The sequence below is a fragment of the Erythrolamprus reginae genome, chromosome 1 (assembly GCF_031021105.1).
Source record: "Erythrolamprus reginae isolate rEryReg1 chromosome 1, rEryReg1.hap1, whole genome shotgun sequence".
In the NCBI taxonomy this organism is placed as follows: domain Eukaryota; kingdom Metazoa; phylum Chordata; class Lepidosauria; order Squamata; family Dipsadidae; genus Erythrolamprus; species Erythrolamprus reginae.
This window is the reverse complement of record NC_091950.1, coordinates 403,176,744-403,196,527: the sequence shown is the minus strand read 5'-3', so window position 1 is coordinate 403,196,527 and position 19,784 is coordinate 403,176,744. Positions and strand designations below refer to the sequence as shown.

The 19,784-nt window shown below is 37.6% G+C and overlaps 1 protein-coding gene across 2 annotated transcripts in view; it reads left to right on the top strand.

Moving 5' to 3' along the window:
* Positions 1-19,784, top strand: part of RABEP1 (rabaptin, RAB GTPase binding effector protein 1) — a 59,684-nt gene that overhangs the window by 18,557 nt on the left and 21,343 nt on the right. For both annotated transcript variants that reach the window (XR_011557586.1, XM_070735174.1), the window contains exons 2-6: positions 9,285-9,410; positions 10,479-10,682; positions 11,645-11,805; positions 13,970-14,089; positions 17,852-17,987. Coding sequence is in view for 1 of the 2 variants with exons in the window: in XM_070735174.1 (XP_070591275.1) it covers positions 9,285-9,410; positions 10,479-10,682; positions 11,645-11,805; positions 13,970-14,089; positions 17,852-17,987 (747 nt within the window). In the remaining variant the exon portion in view is untranslated. The remainder of the gene's footprint in view (positions 1-9,284; positions 9,411-10,478; positions 10,683-11,644; positions 11,806-13,969; positions 14,090-17,851; positions 17,988-19,784) is intronic.

Sequence of the window (19,784 nt, the reverse complement as noted above, 5' to 3'; positions counted from 1 at the left end):
AAGAAAGTTTACAAGTTAAGTTAAAGAAACTTCATTATTCATTTATATGTACATGTACATTTCTTCATTAAAAACATGTCTTTCTGCATAATTTAGACTAACTTTGTGAGTTTTTTTAGGGCTGGAACCAATTAAAATTATTTACATTAATTCCTATGGGGAAAAGTCGTTCGAGATAAGAGCTGCTCGACTTAAGAGCCCAGGTCCGGAACGAATTAAACTCGTATCTCGAGGTACCACTGTATTTGATTAAAACAGATGCTTGAAAGGACAAACAAAGGAAGCTTATGGGAAAGAACAGTCTTTTGCAAACAAAAGTCAAGGAATACTCAAATTAGCATTAGTCTACTGAAAATTCACAAGTAGATCTTGATTTATAATGACAGTTGGAACCATAATTTCCATTTCTGAGCAAAACATTTGTTAAGTGAGTTGTGCCCTATTTTGGGGGCTTTTTGCCGTGGTTGTTAAGTGAATCATGCCGTTCTTAAGTGAATCCAACTTCCCAGATTGACTTTGCCAGCTGGGAAGATGGCAAATGGTGATCACATGACTGGAGTGCTGCATCTATTGTAAATACATGTCTGTTGCCAAGCAACCAAATTTTGATCATATGACCATGGGGATGCTGCAGTGGTCATACGTGTGAAAATCAGTCATGTCACTTTTTTGAATGCTATTGTCATTTTGAACAGTCATTCAATTAATGCTTATAAGTCAAGGACTATTTATATAGAAATAGTATCAAAATTAAGAGAAATCCACATTCTTCCCAATTCTGTAGTGGCCAAATTTCACTTAAAATATTGCATTCAGTCTGGGCCCTGCACTGGAACCAGCTTTCTTTTATATCCACTTTTGTTTCTTTTCTTATGGAATTGTTGACACTTCAGGAAATGACTGATCTCTCTGTCCCCCCCCAATTTATTATAATATGCTGAATCACAGATCATATGATCTCTGTATCATGGATTTTGGTGTCTGATAACAACTTCATGCCATACTTCTATAGTATTCTGGATATTATTCCAATCCTTTTATTTGTTTTGTTATTAAATTTATAAACATCCCATCTCCTACTCAGCCGGTATATTTTTAGTGCTGCTAACTTAATCATCTTTGTTTTAGTATATAGGTGGTCACTATATTTATACCGTACACAGAGGCTATCATTACAGTTGATTGGAGTAGAACTACTCAACTAATGTTGAGTAATAAACATGTTTATTTATAACAGTGGAAAAATTACTATATTTAAAGTTTGAGGTCAACTGAAGGCCAGTCTCCTATTTACATATTACATTTTGCATTCAGAAAATAGATACTTTTCAAGGCTACTTTCCAGTACATGGAGGACTTAACTATACAGTACAATCTTAGTAAATTTGTCCACTAATAGATGTCATATTTCTGTTCCAGTTTTTAAAAAAAATAAAATAGATGCTGAGAGTTTCTTCCTAGGATGTTTTTATTTAAATTTTGCATAAGATGAGAAATAATTTATTAGGTGAGTCTGAAGTTACAAGTCTTTTGAATTCTCCTTTAAATTAGTTTTATTAAAGTTTTTTTACAAAGTAAAAACAGTACAAATTTAAAGGAAAAAGTAAAATTAAAAAAGTGAAAAGTAATTTTTTTAAAAAGTGGTTTTTGATCTTCTTTACAGCAACTATAAATGCGCTTATATTTTGTCCTTTCTCTATCTGGATACATCTTGGGTCTTTTCTTTCCATATTCTACCGTTTGTAATCATCAAACCCATAAATCACATTCATTTCTTTCCATTTTCAGCAAAAAGTCCACAAAGGGTTTAAAATCACTGACAAATATCTTTTTCCGAATCAGACAAGTCTGTTTTACTAGTCCTGCAAATTCAGTCATCTTTATTAACCATTTGTCCATTCTTAGTGTTTCTTTTTTAAAAAATATGCAAGCGCATTGTGAGTGTTTCAAAGTCTTTCCATCTTTTGTACATAATAATCTCTCTGCACTTACTAGATATAAAAGTAATCATACATAAGTCTTTTCTAACAATCTTCTGAATTCTCAAAGTAGCCTTCATCGAAGCAGGCAACAAAAAATGAAACAGGGAGCTGATATACAAGCCATATTTTTCACATTAGGGAGGAATATTGGAGCTGGCTCCAGACATGTAAATTAGGCTAGTATCAGATGCACCAGAACATTCATTAAACTGTCAGGATGAATAAACATACAAACTGTGATTATTTCTTCTTTTTTTGAAATCCAGCTGTTAATCTTGACCCAGCTTCCAATCTGTAATTAAATGCAAACATTAGAACATTTGCTCTTTTATAGTTTGTAATCATGTTTAAAGACTAATTTTTACTTAGCAACCAATTCACCATGCTCTGTTGACTAATGATATATCTTAACCCCCAACTCTTAAGCCTCTGCCTCAGAATTTGCCTTTTTAAAATGTATGTTTGTACTGTAAAGATAGAAATTAAACTTTGATGATATGAAAAGCAAAGTAATACAATACGAACAAATAACCCCAGTATAAAACAGAAGATACAATGCTACTGCTGAACATTCTGCAAATTTAGTAGATGAAATTGTAAAATGGAAAACAAGTTTCCCGGGGGGGGGGGGGATATAAAGAGAAAATCTGATACATTTTATCTGGTAGGAAATCATTTAGTGTATTTACTTCATTTTTATAATTCCTTTATTTTTGGTTAAATCAAGGTAGCATGCATACCTCATTCCCCTGTCTCCTGTTTTTTTCTACAACAGCAATTCTGCAAGATGGATTGGTTTAAGGGAAGAGAATGACTGGCTCAAAATCACCCTGTCAGTTAAGGGAAGACTAGAACTCATAGCTTGATTTATAACCCAATTCTTAGCCGCTATCATGTTGTTTTTTAAAATTTAAACGTGGGGAGGGAGTAAAGAGGGACTGCAACAGAAAATAGATTGTTCTGCATTGTTTAACCCACCTTTAATCAAAAGAAATACCCAAACTTCTATTATGTACAAACCTGCTCTACTACTGCAGAAAATTTGAATATTTAAGGAATATTTGATCATTTTTGTAACATTAGTAATACATTGCTAGACCTAGTCATACTCTTGAGATACCCTTTCATCTATATTTACATGATTCAGAAAATGAAACTGGAAATGTAGCATTGTGCATGGGTACAAAGGTATATTTTGATTATTTATTTGTATCCCACCTTTATTATTTTTACAAAAAGTCAACATGACAAATATATCCAGCTTATCTTCCTCCTCCTATTTTCTCCATAACAACACCCGTATGTCATGGCTGACTCACTGGGCACTCCACGACACAACAGAAATGGAGGGGAGGGGTAGCTGGAGAGGAAATTGTGGAATGGAAGAGAGCCAACTGTCACCTGGCAATGTCCTGGTGTCTAAGGTCAAATGGGAAGTTCCAAGGTGCTCAGACTGTTTCCCAAAACATATTGACTGTAGTTTATTGGTGGGCAACGAACAGTGGGTGATCCAAGGGAGAAAATGGGATTTTACCAATGCCACTTCAAGCGCAAAAACTTCAGAACTGGCTTTGCTTCTTTGTGAATTATCAGTAAAATTACACTCTTGATAAAATAATGTCCAAACGTTTTTTTCTGTGTTGCTTTTTGTTTGCTGCTTATACCAACAGGATGATTGACATCTTGGTTCTACAATTGTGGTTGATATACACTCAATTTTTGTATTCTACACATCTTGATTTTTTCCCATATTTGTATTTATAGTAATTAAGATTATTTGAAAAGGTATTGGGACTTGTGTGCCTCTACAGAGTTATTTAAAATTGTACACAATTATTTGATACATTGTTCTGTAGTAATACTAGTGCATTACTATTCTTATAGCTGAGTGGTAAAATCCATTTTTTTTATTACCAGTTCTGTGGGTGTGGCTTGTTGGGCATGGTGTGGTGTGGCTTGATGGGCATGATTTGGTGGGCGCTGCAGGGGATAAATTAGTGAAGATTGGACTTAATCCCTGGATAGTTCAGTGGATTTGCAGCTGGCCGAAGCTGGCCGATATCAGAGGGTTGTTAATGGCAAGTATTCTGAGCAGAGCCTGGTTACAAGCGGTGTGCCACAAGGGTCTGTTCTGGGTCCTATTCATTTTAATATCTTTGTGAATGACATAGGGGAAGGTTTGGTAGGGAAGGTTTGCCTATTTGCCGATGACTTTAAAGTGTGCAATAGGGTTGATATTCCTGGAGGCATCTGTAATATGGCAAACAATTTAGCTTTTTGGTGAAAGCAATGGAAACTGCAGTTTAATGTTTCCAAATGTAAAATAATGCACTTGGGGGAAAGGAATACTCAACCTGAGTATTGTATTGGCAGTTCTGTGTTAGGAAAAACTTCAGAAGAGAAGAATTTCGGGGTAGTGATTTCTGATGGGGGAACAGTACAGCCAGGCGGTAGGGAAAGCAAGTAGAATACTTGGCTGCATAGCTAGAGGTATAACAAACAGGAAGAGGGAGATTGTGATTCTGCTGTATACAGTGATGGTGAGACCACATTTGGAATACTGTGTTCAGTTCTGGAGACCTCACCTACAAAAAGATATTGATAAAATTGAATGGGTCCAAAGACAGTCTACAAAAATGCTGGAAGGTCTTAAGCATAAAACTTATTAGAAAAGACTTGATGAATTCAATCTGTATAGTCTGGTGGACAGAAGGGAAAGGGGGGACATGATAGAAACATTTACGTATGTTAAAGGGTTAAATAAGGTTCAGGAGGGAAGTATTTTTAATAGGAAAGTGAACACAAGAACAAGGGGGCACAATCTGAAGTTAGTTGGGGGAAAGATCAAAAGCAACATGAGAAAATATTATTTTACTGAAAGAGTAGTAGATGCTTGGAACCAACTTCCAGCAGACGTGGTTGGTAAATCCACAGTGATTGAATTTAAACATGCCTGGAATAAACATATATTCATCCTAAGATAAAATATAGGAAATAGTATAAGGGCAGACTAGATGGACCATGAGGTCTTTTTCTGCTGTCAATCTTCTATGCTGATCCACCGTACCTGCGCTGGCAGAGGGGACACACTGCAGATTCCATCAGCCAAGCAATTTGGACTGACAAGCTCCAGGAGAAGAAAGATATTGTGAAATACTGTATCTTGTCCCCTGAAGTGAGATTTGCTCCACCTTTCTGATGTTTCATAAGCTTCAAGACCTGGCTCTGTCAGGTGTCTTGGGGACCCAATGGGGGAGTTTCATAGTGGTTGACTATGATATTAAAATTTAATCCCACCTCCCCAGCCCTGTGTGTCCAACTCTCCCCTTTCCCATCTGGCATTAGTGGCTTGTATTTGTATTTGTTAATGATTTTATCTGCTGTCTTCTATGTTGATTATAATTTTTTAAAGATCCTTTAATATTTTTTATGCTGTAAGCTACTCAGTCATTGAAAACATAATGGATATAAATAAATAAATAAATAAATAAATACTGTGTTTTCCGCAAAATAAGACCCTGTCTTATATTTTTTGAACCCTGAAATTAGCAATTGGCCTTATTGCCATGCACTCAAAAGCCCAATTGGGCTATTATAATGGCAATAATTCGGAGAGAGAGTCTTCAGAGAGGGGCGGCATACAAATCTAATAAATAAATAAGTAAGTAAGTAAGTAAATAAACGAACGAACGAATGAACAAACAATTGAGGATGACTTATTTGGGGGGAAACATGGTAAATAAAATATTCAAAGTTAATAATGTAAGCTAATATTTTCTCTTTAGACCCCCCCTACAGAGAGCATCCTGTCAAGGACAGGTAGTCCTTGACCCACTACCACAATTGAGCCCAAAATTTATGTGGTTAAGTGAAACATTTGTTAAGTGAGGTTTGCCTCATTTTACCATCTTTCTTGCTGATAAGTGAATCGCTCCAATTGATAAATTAGTAACTTGGTTGTTAAGTGCATTTGGCTTCCCCATTTATTTTGCTTGCCAAAAGATCTCAATAGGTGATCACATGATCTTGAGACACAGCAGTTGCCACGCATCTAAATTTTGATCACATGAGCATGGGGCTGCTACATATGTCATACGTGTGAAAAATGGTCATGTCTTACTTTATTCAGTGTCATTATAACTTTGAATGGTCATTAAATGAAGTGTTGTAAGTCAAGGACTACGTGTAACAGTTTGTCAAATTAGTCAATATCAAGCCAAGTCCAAAAAATACACCGTGAAACTAAGGAAATCAAAATTTTGTATATTTCTGTCTATTCAACAATGTAATAAGAGGTACAGTATTATTGGTTTTTCTTCCTTTCGATAGCCATTTTTTTGGTGTTGCAATTGAGCATCCTAAAGGATTGTGAAGAAAAAGCTAGGCAATGAAAAGAATAGGAAACATATACAGTAATATTTTTCAGAAGCAATGAAATCACGGATTCTCCCCTGTTGCTAAGGCCATATTGTGTTTGCCCCCTCACGGATTATTAAATTACCGGTATTTATTATTTATTGAGAGGAAATTGTGAAGGAGTTTAAATGTAACTGCTTTTTAACTGCCAAGCGTCATGCTGTGAAAAATTCCACTTTAGTTAGATTGTGGTTTTTGACAACGGTGTCTAAGAATGAATGTTTCAATATACCAGGAATAATAGTTTCAGAGCTGTTGATGCGTTGTAATTTGAAGAGTTTATATTGGTTCTCTCAAGCAATATTATTTTGATGGTATAGTATAGGGATGCAAATTTGCTTTTGATTTCTAATTATTAGCCATTTTTAAAGAATAGAAAAGAACCATAGAAAGCTACAGAAAACTCTTAAGGATTTGATAAGTAGGGGGTTTCTGTTAAAAGACTTAATAAATGCTTGGTAGTGTAACTCTTTGGCTGTTAAATTACTCTGAAAGGTTTACTAAATTGGAGAACTTCACTGTAGACATCAGTATAATTATTGTACTGAGAACAGAAATGGGATATTGATGGGCTACTTTTTGTAGTCAATGTAGTTACTACTTGCTGTAGAGCAGTATGATTTTAAAGGGTTTGCTTAATTAACACATACAATTTAAAGTCTTCCTGACTCCTTTAACAACTTGGGGTGGCTTACATGTATAAAGCAAGAAACAATAAAAGCAAGAGTAGAGATCTTATGTGTCCAGCACACAAACCATGCACAACAACCACCACCTTATCTAAAGCCTTGGGGGATAGCAGGTTTTCAGAAAGCCATCAGGGTGGGAGTCATGCGAATCTCTTAGGGGTTGCTATTTCAGAGGGCCTGAAGACAATACATGCTTCTTAGGTTCTGATACATTATTAGAAACATCCCGTGTTCTTGTTCTCAACATTTAGAAAGCATTTGTTAATCATTTAAGCAGGCATTTATGAATTGGGGAATGTTATAATTAGATCCCTGAAAGTTCATGATACTATTATTTATTATGTCTTTATGAATTAATTGAAATCTTTTAAAAATACCATATGGTTATGTTATGTTACAATATGTTATGTTACTGAAATTGAAATCCTTCTGAGATGCAGGAGATCTGCCTAATAGAAGTAACATAAAAATATCAATATTAATAATTGAATAAAAGTTATACAAGTGATCTTCTGTGTATTTCAAAGTGAAAGGACTCCAGGTTATCATAACACACGTATGGCTGCAGCACTTCTACAGAATTCCAAGATACTGCAACTAGATACTCCACCCCATGTCTAGTCAGCGAGGCAGTGGAAGTGATGTGCCTGTGCCTGGAGGCTGTTGGGGTCTGGATGGGTGTCAACAGGCTCAAACTCAACCCTGACAAGATGGAGTGTCTGTGGGTTTTGCCTCCCAAGGACAATTCCATCTGTCCATCCATTACTCTGGGGGGGGGGGAATTATTGACCCCCTCAGAGAGGGTCCGCAACTTGGGCGTCCTCCTCGATCCACAGCTAACATTAGAGCACCATTTTTGGCTGTGGCGCGGAGGGCGTTTGCGGCCCTATTTGGACAGGGAGTTTCTACTCACAGTCACTCATGCCCTCATCACTTCGAGGTTCGACTACTGCAACGCTCTCTACATGGGGCTACCTTTGAAAAGTGTTTGGAAACTTCAGATCGTGCAGCTACGAGAGCAATCATGGGCCTTCCCAGACATGTCCATATCTCATCAACATTCCGTGGCCTGCACTGGCTGCCGATCAGTTTCCGGTCATAATTCAAAGTGTTGGTTATGACCTATAAAGCCCTACATAGCATCGGACCAGAATACCTCCGGGACCATCTTCTGCCGCACGAATCTCAGCGGCCAATTAAATCCCACAGGGTTGGCCTTCTCCAGGTCCTGTCGACTAAGCAATGTTGTCTGGCGGGGCCCTGGGGAAGAGCCTTCTCTGTGGCGGCCCCGGCCCTCTGGAACCAACTCCCCCCGGAGATCAAAAGTGCCCCCACCCACCTTGCCTTTCGTAAGTTGTTGAAAAGTCACCTTTGCCGCCAGGCATGGGGAAATTGACACTTCCCCTAACTACTTGGTTTATGTATGGTTAGATTGGGTTGTATGATTATTTTATTATAAGGATTTTTACATTGTGTTTTTAAATATTGGATTTGTACATTGGTTATTATTGTTGTGAGCCGCCCCGAGTTCTTGGAGAGGGGCAGCATACAAATCTAAATAATAATAATAATAATAATAATAATAATAATAATAATAATAATAATAATATTTTTTATTATTATTGTTGTTGTTATTATTATTGGAATGAAAGTAGGATGATACAGTTGTATGGTAGAAGCAACTGAATATTACAGATTACATCGTATCTCTTGTATTATCTGAATGTTAAATACCCTATTTTTTCAGAGTAATAGACACACCTTATTCCTCCCTAAAAGAATAGCTTTTTTAGCTTTTGTAGCTTTTTTGAAGCTTTCCCCCCCCCAGCCCTATCTAGGCGCTAACAATCTTCCCAGCTTCCTACTCTCACTGAAGAAGGTTTTTTCCAGCCCTAAGTCTTTGCAGGTTTGTTTTCATTCCTACTCCCTCTGAAAAAGGCTTTTTCATCCCTAACCAGAGAATAAAATAATGTGCTGAAGCTGAACAGATTAAGAACGCTAGCCAGATGAATGCCTGGTAGGTAGATTTCCCCCCCTATTTTCCTCCCTCAAAAGTAAGGTGCGTCTTATACTCCAGTGCATCTTATATTCCAAAAAATATGGTAGCTTTGCAATTACAATATTGTTTGTAATAATTTTCTTCAAATAAATATGCATTATTGTCATAATTATTGCTCTTTCTCTGATTTACTTTTAGCTCTTCTTCAACGAGTAGCTGAACTAGAGAAAGTCAATGCTGAATTTCTACGTACAAAACAGAATCTCGAGCAAGAATTTAATCAAAAGAGAGCCAAGTTTAAAGAACTGTATCTGGCTAAAGAAGGTAATGTTTAATTATTCTAAGTAGACGTAAAATACTAACTCTTAACTATGATGGCTAGGTAGAGAATTATTATTTTTTGAAGGAATGTACGTATGAGAAAATATATGTGCGGATCGTTCACACATGGAAAAGCATTATTCTCTGTCTCACAAGACATAAAGACCTTTCACAAATCTTAGGTTTTAAAATGAATTGAAAAATCATAACACATAATTTAGAATGGAATAGATATAGTCCTTGATTTATGACCAGTTTTTCAATGACTGTTGAAGTTACAACAGCACTGAACAAATGGTGGCTATGACCAGATCTTAAAGTTCAGGCTGTTCCAGCACTTTCTGTGGTTGTGTGATTGCACTCTGGGCCCTTAGCACCTTGCATTTATGACCAGTTGCAACCAGTCTGTATAATTTCAATGAACACAAGACTAATTTGAAATAGTGGACATTATCTTGAAGAATTTGTGAGTCTGTGGTCCCATTCCATTTTGTTTGAGTAGAAGCGCCTTGACTAATAAGGAATGTCTGTTGACTTTGTGTTAACTGGATTATCACAGCCCTTGAGAAGAGACAAAGAATGTCCTTGCATGTCTTGAGAAAAAATTTAAAAGGTATTAAGCCAGATTCAAGCTTAGATTTTACAGATAATGGCATTAAACCAACTTATGAAATTAATGGTGAAAGAATTGGCAAGCTCTGGGCCATACAGTCTTTATCAGGCCTGGGAGAGAGATTAATAATTTGGATATATAATATGACTTCATAAATCTGAGTGATCGTAATGATAACCATTCCAATGTTTAGTATGTTCAAGATTCTCCAAATCATATTTCAATATTACCCCCTAAGATGTAAAGTAAATGTTTACACCATAGCTTTTGGGAGAGAAGGAACTTTTGGGTAATGAGGAAAATAGAGAACATTTCTAAAGATTCATAGACGCCACTTTTCAATTTTGAAATGACACCTCTTCCTAAATGTGTAAGAAAGCCCCTTTGTTGCTTTCTTGGCACCAGGAATCTCTAAAATAAATAAATGTTTATATAACTATCCCCTATTGTTTTTAAAGAGGATCTGAAGAGGCAAAATGCAGAATTGCAGGCAGCACAGGATGATCTGGAGAAACTTCAAAAGGAGCTTATGGAAGCACAGGCTGAAATGGAGAACATCAAAGCCATTGCTACAGTGTCTGAAAATACTAAACAGGAAGCTATTGATGACGTAAAGAAACAGTGGCAGGAAGAGGTTGCCTCTCTGCAGGCTATAATGAAAGGTAGGACTAATAAAAATGGATGGATTGTTAGGCCAGTTTCATACTATCTCCGATGCATAGCTTGCTATTCCAAACCACTATGTAGAAAAACTGCCTGCTTCAAATAGCTCTTGTGGAAAGGAAAGTGCACTAAATTGATTCAGAAGAATGATTTTGATGTATGAGGTCATTGTTTAGCATCTGTGGTTTCTTTAATTTTGTGGATTCACATTATTTTTTGTCATTTAGAAATACCCATCCTGCTTGTGTTAAAAGTTGGTTCAGATAGACCTCCAAGAATAAATAAATGAATTTGTCATAAAAATCTTCTCCTGATAGTATATTCTTTCTGTTTTAAAAGTAGGATTGATTGATTGATTGATAAATAAATAAATAAAGAAATAAATCGTCCAACCTGAAGCAGATGTTAGTAAGAATGTTAGACTGGAACAGTCTTGCTGACAATATCAAATAATCTGGAACTTCTGGTGGTCTTTATTTATTTATTATTTATTATTTAGATTTGTATGCCGCCCCTCTCCGCGGACTCGGGGCGGCTCACAGCAAGATATAGCAAATCGTAACAAATCCAAATAAATTTAAAATATTTTTTAAAAAAAAAAGTTTAAAAAGAACCCCATTTTTCTAACAAACACAAACATACCATGCATAAATTGTACATGCCCGGGGGAGGTGTTTCAGTTCCCCCATGCCTGACGGCAAAGATGGGTTTTAAGGAGTTTACGGAAGGCAGGGAGAGTAGGGGCAGTTCTAATCTCTGGGGGGAGTTGGTTCCAGAGAGTCGGGGCCGCCACAGAGAAGGCTCTTCCCCTGGGGCCCGCCAACCGACATTGTTTAGTTGACGGGACCCGGAGAAGGCCCACTCTGTGGGACCTAATCGGTCGCTGGGTCTTATAACAAGATTGTCAGCAAAGATGATTTGTTGTTATTGTATTGTTGTTATTATTATTATTATCATTCAGAAACTGTCCGTGAATATGAAGGCCAGTTTCATCACAGGTTGGAACAAGAGCGATCTCAGTGGAATCAATACCGAGAGAACTTTGAACGGGAAATAGCAGAGCTGAGAAGGCGACTTTCAGAAGGTCAAGAAGAGGAAAACTTGGAGAATGAGATGAAGAAGGTTAGTCGGGATAGAGCAGAGTTTTTCAACTTTGGCAACTTGGATGGGCTTCAATTCCCAGAAATCTCCAGCCAGCGTTCCATAAAAAAATGGAACCATATGCCACTTGATAATAGATTAACAAATTGGACTGATCTTAACCTCACTATTTCTAAGTTTTGAGCTCTATAGAAAAGTCCTTTTATTTAATCTCACTTTTTGTGCATGAAAGCAAAATATATTTTATTTATTTAATTATTTTGACAATGGTTAAAGGCTGATTTGAAAATACCATTAGGACAGTGATTTTCAACCTTTTTTGAGCCGCGGCACATTTTTTACATTTACGAAACCCTGGGGCACATTAAGCGGGGGGGGGGGGGGCGCTAAAAAAAGTTTGGACAAAAAAATTCTCTCTCTCTCTCTTCCTCCCCTTCACTCTATTTTTTTCTCCCTCCCTCTTTTTCTCCCTTCCTTCCTTCCTTTCTTTCTCTCCCTTCCTCCCTCTGTCTTTCTCTCTCTCTCTCTTTCTTTCTCTTGTTCTCTCTCTCTCTTGCTTTCTTTCTCTCTCTCTCTCTTGTTCTCTTTCTCTCTCTCTCTCTCTTGCTATCTTTCTCTCTTGCTTTCTCTCTCTCTTGCTTTCTTTCTCTCTGAGCTTCGCGGCACACCTGACCATGTCTCGCGGCACACTAGTGTGCCACGGCACACTGGTTGAAAAACACTGCATTAGGAGGTATTGAAACTAAAAGTGATGCCATGCAAGAATTTTTAATATTCATCATTGAAAATTGTCAAAAATATTGAAATATTTTAAAGCCTATTTTTAATTTCCTTGTTTAATTTCTTCCATATTGGTATATAATTATGCATAAAGGTTTTAATAATACTTTAGTAATAGTGATACCTAAGTGTTTTATATGCTATTGGAATTCTTAAAAGTGTGGACATTTCCTTTTCAGTTTTTGGGAATGTATGAATAAACATCAAATGTGATTTATGAAGATTAGCTTATGGCCCCTGTACCTCTACAAAGTCCTCTTAATATAGCTAGCTGAAGGAAAGTATTTGGGAGAATTAAGATCATATCATCTGCAAATAGATTTAAAAGATAGCTCCCATTTTTATCTCTCTGATCTGATTATTGAATCTAATTGCTTTTGCCAAGATTTTGGTGATAAAACACAACCCTACTTGGTACCTCTTAAAATCATAATGGGATCTGAATCATAGTTTTTAAGACATATCGGGGATTTTGAATAATATTTAAGAGGACCGGGATTGTGGGGGCAATATGCTGGCTCTGTTAAAAAGTGCTGTTGCTAACATGTTGTAAGCCGCCCTGAGTCTAAGGAGTAGGGCGGCATAAAAATCGAATAAATAAATAAATTGAATAAATAAATAAGACTTAAGTGATTTCTGAAATAAAAAAGGAGATTCCATAAATTGTATATCCTCAGCAGCTGAATGTTAATTTATTTAAATATTTGTTGATTTTTATTGAAGGATTATGTGAGAAATGTAATTGTTGAAAAGTTTGAATTGTTCGCATACTTCTAATTTTGATCACAATTTGACCATTGCTATTTTTAATTGCACTTATGTATTTTTTTCATTAACATTTTTTCAAATTATGTGCCAGTACAGTATTCTAGAATTTTTATGACATGCTTGTAGTGAAATTACTCTTTAGAAAAATACTGTAATTTGAAAGGACATTTTATCTGTCTGCAAACTATCAAACTCTCTCCTTTGATTTACTATTTGTTTGTATTGTATTCAGTTCTGTTTTAATTTACTAATAAATTATTAATTTCTAAATAAAACCTTTTAGTTTGATATTTTATTATACTAATCTTGTTTATACACTCTCCTTTTAATACTGTCTTCATAACATACCATCTTGTTCTTACTGTTTCATTTGTATGATTTTTTTGCAAAACGTTTCTCTACACTTTGCTTGAGTTACTTATATAGGATTATATCGAAACACCAATTGTAAGGGGAACAATCTAATTGAACCCAAATAGCTTAAATTGTCAATGTATGTTAGTGTGCTTTTTATATATTCAGCACGCAAGAAATCTGTTGCCTAAAACTGATAGAATACTGAAATTCGGTTAGGATTCAGTCAGTAGACTGATGAAGTCACAGATGGATTTATTCTATCATTTAATGTTGATTTTAGGCTCAAGAAGATGCAGAAAAACTTCGCTCAGTTGTGATGCCCATGGAGAAGGAGATTGCAACTTTAAAGGATAAACTGACTGATGCTGAAGAAAGAATAAAAGAGCTGGAAGCTTCAAAGGTGAGCAAAACAAAATTCTAACGATCAGCCCTGAGGAAGAGTATAATAATTGCCAATCTGCCAACACTATACAGTAATACCTCATGATACGAACTTAATTGGTGCAAGGGGGAGGTTCGTAAGACGAAAGGTTCGTAAGACGAAACATTGTTTCCCATAGGAAACAATGTAAAGTCAATTAATCCGTGCAACCAAAAAAACCCTTGCAAAAAAAACGGCTTTCGGCGACTGCTGGGAAGCCGCGCGGCTGGTTTAAAAGGTGACAGCCGGCCTGGGGGGCTTCCCAGCACCCTCCCGAACCCCGAACCCGGGTTCAGGGGGGTGCTGGGAAGCCCCCCAGGCCGGCTGCGACCTTTTAAAACAGCCGCGCGGCTTCCCAGCTGTCTCCCGAAGCCGAACGCCAAAGCCGAACTTCCGCATTCGGCGTTCGGAGACAGCTGGGAAGTCGCGCGGCTGTTTTAAAAGGTGACAGCCAGGCTGGGGGGCTTCCCAGCAACCTCCCGAACCGAACCCGGGGTTCAGAAAAATTTTGCCTCTTCTTACGAACTTTGTTCGAGTTACGAACTGGCGTTCGGGAGGCTTCTGGGAAGCCCCGCCGCCCGGCTGTCACCTTTTAAAACAGCCGCGCGGCTTCCCAGCAGTCTCCGAACGCCGGTTCGTAACTCGAAAAAAGTTCATAAGAAGAGGCAAAATGTTTCTGAACCCCGGGTTCGTATCACGAGTTGTTCGTAAGACGAGGGGTTCGTATCTTGAGGTACCACTGTATATTGTTTCTTTACTTTGCAGTATGCCATTCTTCATGCTTTTTTCAAAGGGAAAATGAGTGAGCAAAATATTGTCACTAAGCATTATAAACATATTTTTAAAGTAGTGTTATCTCTGTGTCCTCTTTTCTCCTTCAACCCTATCCATGCCATGGTATCATTGCTATCTTCAAACCTCAGAACTGTAGCTTTGCTTCATCTGTATCTTGTTGAATACATTTTGAATTTAATGAGAAAACAGAAGTTTACTAGTAAATGTTAAAACTCAATGAAGATTTGAATGGTTAAGCCTCACATTCAGTCCTGATAAGCTAAGTATACAGTGGTACCTCAAGATACGAACCCCTCGTCTTACGAACAACTCGTGATACGAACCCGGGGTTCACAAAAATTTTGCCTCTTCTTACGAACTTTTTTCGAGTTACGAACCGGCGTTCGGAGACTGCTGGGAAGCCGCGCGGCTGTTTTAAAAGGTGACAGCTGGGCGGCGGGGCTTCCCAGAAGCCTCCCGAACGCCGGTTCATAACTCGAACAAAGTTCGTAAGAAGAGGCAAAATTTTGCTGAAACCCGGGTTCGGTTCGGGGGGGTGCTGGCAAGCCCCCCAGGCCGGCTGCGACCTTTTAAAACAGCCGCGCCGCTTAGCAGCTGTCTCCCGAAGCCGAATGCGGAAGTTCGGCTTTAGCGTTCGGCTTTGGGAGACAGCTGCGAAGCGGCGCGGGTGTTTTAAAAGGTCGCAGCCGGCCTGGGGGGCTTGCGAGCACCCCCCCCGAACCCGGGTTCAGGGGGGTGCTGGGAAGCCCCCCAGGCCGGCTGTCACCTTTTAAAACAGCCGCGCGGCTTCCCAGCAGTCGGCGAAAGCCGTTTTTTTTGCAGGGGTTTTTTTGGTTGCACGGATTAATTGACTTTACATTGTTTCCTATGGGAAACAATGTTTCGTCTTACGAACTTTTCGTCTTACGAACCTCCTCCTTGCACCAATTAAGTTCGTATCATGAGGTATTACTGTATATGGCTTTTAAAGAATACTCCATGGTTTGAGAAAACTAATACTGCACTTCAAAATCTTTCTTTCTCACTCTGCTTTTTATCAATATATTGCAATATTCTCTTAGAATTTTGCATATTACATGAATAGGGGAAATGGCTGCATTTAAGTGGTATTTTGTAATAGGTTTTATTTCTTATAGCATCTTCTTCCTAATAGTAGGTATTCTGCTGTTTAACATTCAAGATATCCCAGATACATCATTCCTTTTTAATTAATAACTTTTAATATTTGCTTTCAGCAGAGAATTATAGAAGAACTTGTTTATCAAGTGAATATTATGCTATGTTTTAACCTCAGTTAACTGTTCGACTTCTTTTACTGTTTTGTATTTATTTTCATTGTACTTGTACCGCTGTTGCAAGCTGCCCTGAGTCCTTCGGGATTGGGTGGCTTAGAAATCAATCAATCAAACAAACAAACAAACAAACAAATAAATAAATAAATAAATAAATATTAACAGATAAAGAATTAGCATTCATTATCTTTCTAACTGTAGAGTTGATCTATCCAAAAATACTGTGGTGGAGATGTTTCATGATCCTCCTCACACAGTTCTTTGCATGCTATTAACTTATGAAACTGAAGCAGAAATACCAGTGAAGCAAACAGCTGCCATCTTAAAATTCTCTCTTGTCTTAATTATATATTATTATATAATTTATATAATTTGTTATAGTCATTTTAGAGCCTAACCTATGAGCTAAAAGGTCTTAAAATAAGCAATATTTTTATTTTTTTAAAAATAGGAAATTTATAGGTAGTAAAATAAGACACAACTTCCATTGATTCATTATGTGTCATCAAGTCATTAATGATCATGGAGGATGATCTGCCCCGACTGGCCCTTTAGGCTGTCCAGTATTGCACCTGTCACCACTGCATTCAAGTTCATCCACCTTACTGCTGGTTTTCTTCTTTTCTTTGTCAACAAAAGAGCTTCTCTTTACATTGTGTGTCCAAGATATAATTTCAGCCTGCTTATTTGTGTCTCCAGTGGCAATTTGGATTGATCTGTAATCCATTTGTTTGTCTCCCCCACTATCCACAGTATTCCCAAGAATCTTCTCCAACATCAACTTTGAAATCATGAATAGTCTTTCTGTATTTTTCAAAATCCAACATTCACTTCCATAGAGTGTTACAGGGAAAAAATTGCAGACATAATTCTGAGCTTTGCATGTATCAACACATTAAGGAATATTTTTTCTGAAGCCTTCATATCACATTAACATATGCTAACCTGCCTCACATTTCTTGGTTGTTGATTTCTTTATTGTTAATAGTTTATTTATTTATTTATTTATTTATTTATTGGATTTGTATGCCGTCCCTCTCCGCAGACTCGGATCCCAGAAGACAGATACTAACCATCATTCCAATATCTTCTGTGTCAATTCCTTGTCAATTGGTTGCCCCATGTGTTATCATTATTTTCGATTTCATGTTTAATCTCCATTCCATTTTTTTCATTCTTCTTGATATTTGTTAGTAATTTGATTTTCCAGCTATCAGAGAAGGGTGACCATGTAGTGCAAATTATCAATGTTTCTTCCTCCAGTTTTGAAACCACGTTTGCCTTTTTCCAGTCTAGTATTCAATCAGGAGAACTACAGATGTCATACTTTTGAATGACTTTCCTCAATAAATCAATGAATAAATATAATATTTTTGACAATTATTTCATTGAGTACCGTTGATTTAGTTTTAGGACTTGTGTGAAGAACAAGTTTTAAAACATACTGTATTTATACAGAAATATTGAAATTTTAAAAGAGTTCACCAACACTGAAGCATCACTGTACAGCTGCAATATAGGTGGGTAATATACAAGATCTAGATATATCAGTATAACAGTTCCTGCCTAATAACTTTTTTTAACATGCTTAGAAATAGACTTGATAAATATCTATGCTAACCATTAACTTTTGCTTTTTTTGTATGTTTTTCAGGTTAAAGAACTGAATCACTACTTGGAAGCTGAGAAATCCTGTAGGACAGATCTAGAAATGTATGTGGCTGTTTTGAACACTCAAAAGTCAGTTCTACAAGAAGATGCAGAAAAATTACGGAAAGAACTTCATGAAGGTATGGATTTTTCTCTAGGCTAAAAATATGAAGATACAGTGATCCCTCGAGTTTCGCGATCTCGAGCTTCGCGAAACGCTATATCGCGATTTTTCCACCGATGACGTCACTCTCTTCCTTCCTTTCTCATCTTTCTTTCTCTCTCTCTTTCTCTATCTTGCTTCTTCCTCTCTCACACTCTCTTCCTCCCTCTCTCATCTCTTTCTTTCCTTCTCTTTCTCTATCTCTCCCCCTCTAGCTGGCGGGCGGCGGGCGGGCGAGTGGGGGCATCAGCGAGGAGCCGGGGTTTCCCCTTTGCGTGGGCGGCTGGGAAACCCCGATCTTCGTCTGCTTGCTGCTGCTCCGAGCAGATCAGCTGCTGGGCGGCCAAAGGAACCTTCCCTGGGTCTTCCCCCTCTTGCTGGCGGGCGGGGCGAGCGGCGGGCATCAGCGAGGAGCCGGGGTTTCCCCTTTGCGTGGGCGGCCGGGAAGACCCAGGGAAGGTTCCTTCGGCCGCCCAGCAGCTGATCTGCTCGGTAGCGCAGCAGCAGCGAGGAGCCAAATCGGGTTTCCCCTTTGTGTGGGCGGCGGGGAACGCAAACTCCACCATCTACGCATGCGCGGCCATAGAAAAAAAGGGCGCGCATGCGCAGATGGTGTTTTTACTTCCACCACCCTACATCGCGAAAAATCGATTATCGCGAGGGGTCTTGGAACGGAACCCTCGCGATAATAGAGGGATCACTGTAATAGCTTAATGTAGCTTTAGAACATGGGTGTCAAATGATTTTGTTGCGTGCTGTCATGTGACGTATTGTGATGTTTTTTGCCTTTGCGGAGCTGGAGTGGGTGTGGTCTACATGACGCTTCCAGCCCACGGGCCGCCAGTTTAATATTCCTAATTTAGAGCATGCAACTACATGCTTAAGCTAAGTTGTATGCCCATAATATGCTACTAAATATAATACGCTACTAAATATAATGTAATATCTTCTCATATTAGAAATACATAATTCTTAAGAGTTCAGAAGAGTTCAGGAAGCTTCATACAAACCAGAATCCAGCCTTTGATATACAATTAATATGTATATAAAGTTAAATTTTATCTTTTAAAATATGTAATGCATATTAAGGGAACTATTTTGTAATTTATGGAGGGTTTTTTTCTTTTTTCTCCTTGCCGTTTATTTGACATCTGAACAAATGGTTTTCTGGAGGATAATACAGGTAGTCCTCAACTTATAACCATACGTTTAATGACTGTTCAAAGTTGCAACAGCACTGAAAACAGATACTTATGATCATTTTTCACATTTACAATTGTTACTGTATCCCTATGGTCACATGATCAAAATTTAGATGCTTGACAACTGATTCATATTTATGACCTTCTGACAAGCAAAGTCAATGTGGAAGCTGGATTCACTTAACAACTGCATTACTAATTTAAAAACTGTAGGGTTTCATTGTAAAATGGGGAAAATTCACTTAACTGTCTTGCTTTCTGCTCCATTGTGGTCATAAGTCAAGCGCTACCTGTAATTATAAAAGAATATTAACTCAATGTTAATAGCTATAAAGAAGCAATGTTGTTGAAATAAGGTAAGCCTATGTAAGAGCTATGTCAAGTAGTTCTTCATGTGTCTTTGAGTACTGAGAACAGATAAATAAATTGGAATACTGTTTCTTAGCTATTAGTATCCTTCTAAGACTCGTATCTGATTTGCCTGTGTTAAGACAGGATCTTATGGAATTGTTATTTAAAATGCTTTTTTTATTATTTAGCTGAGTGATTCCACATAATCTGTTCTGTAGATT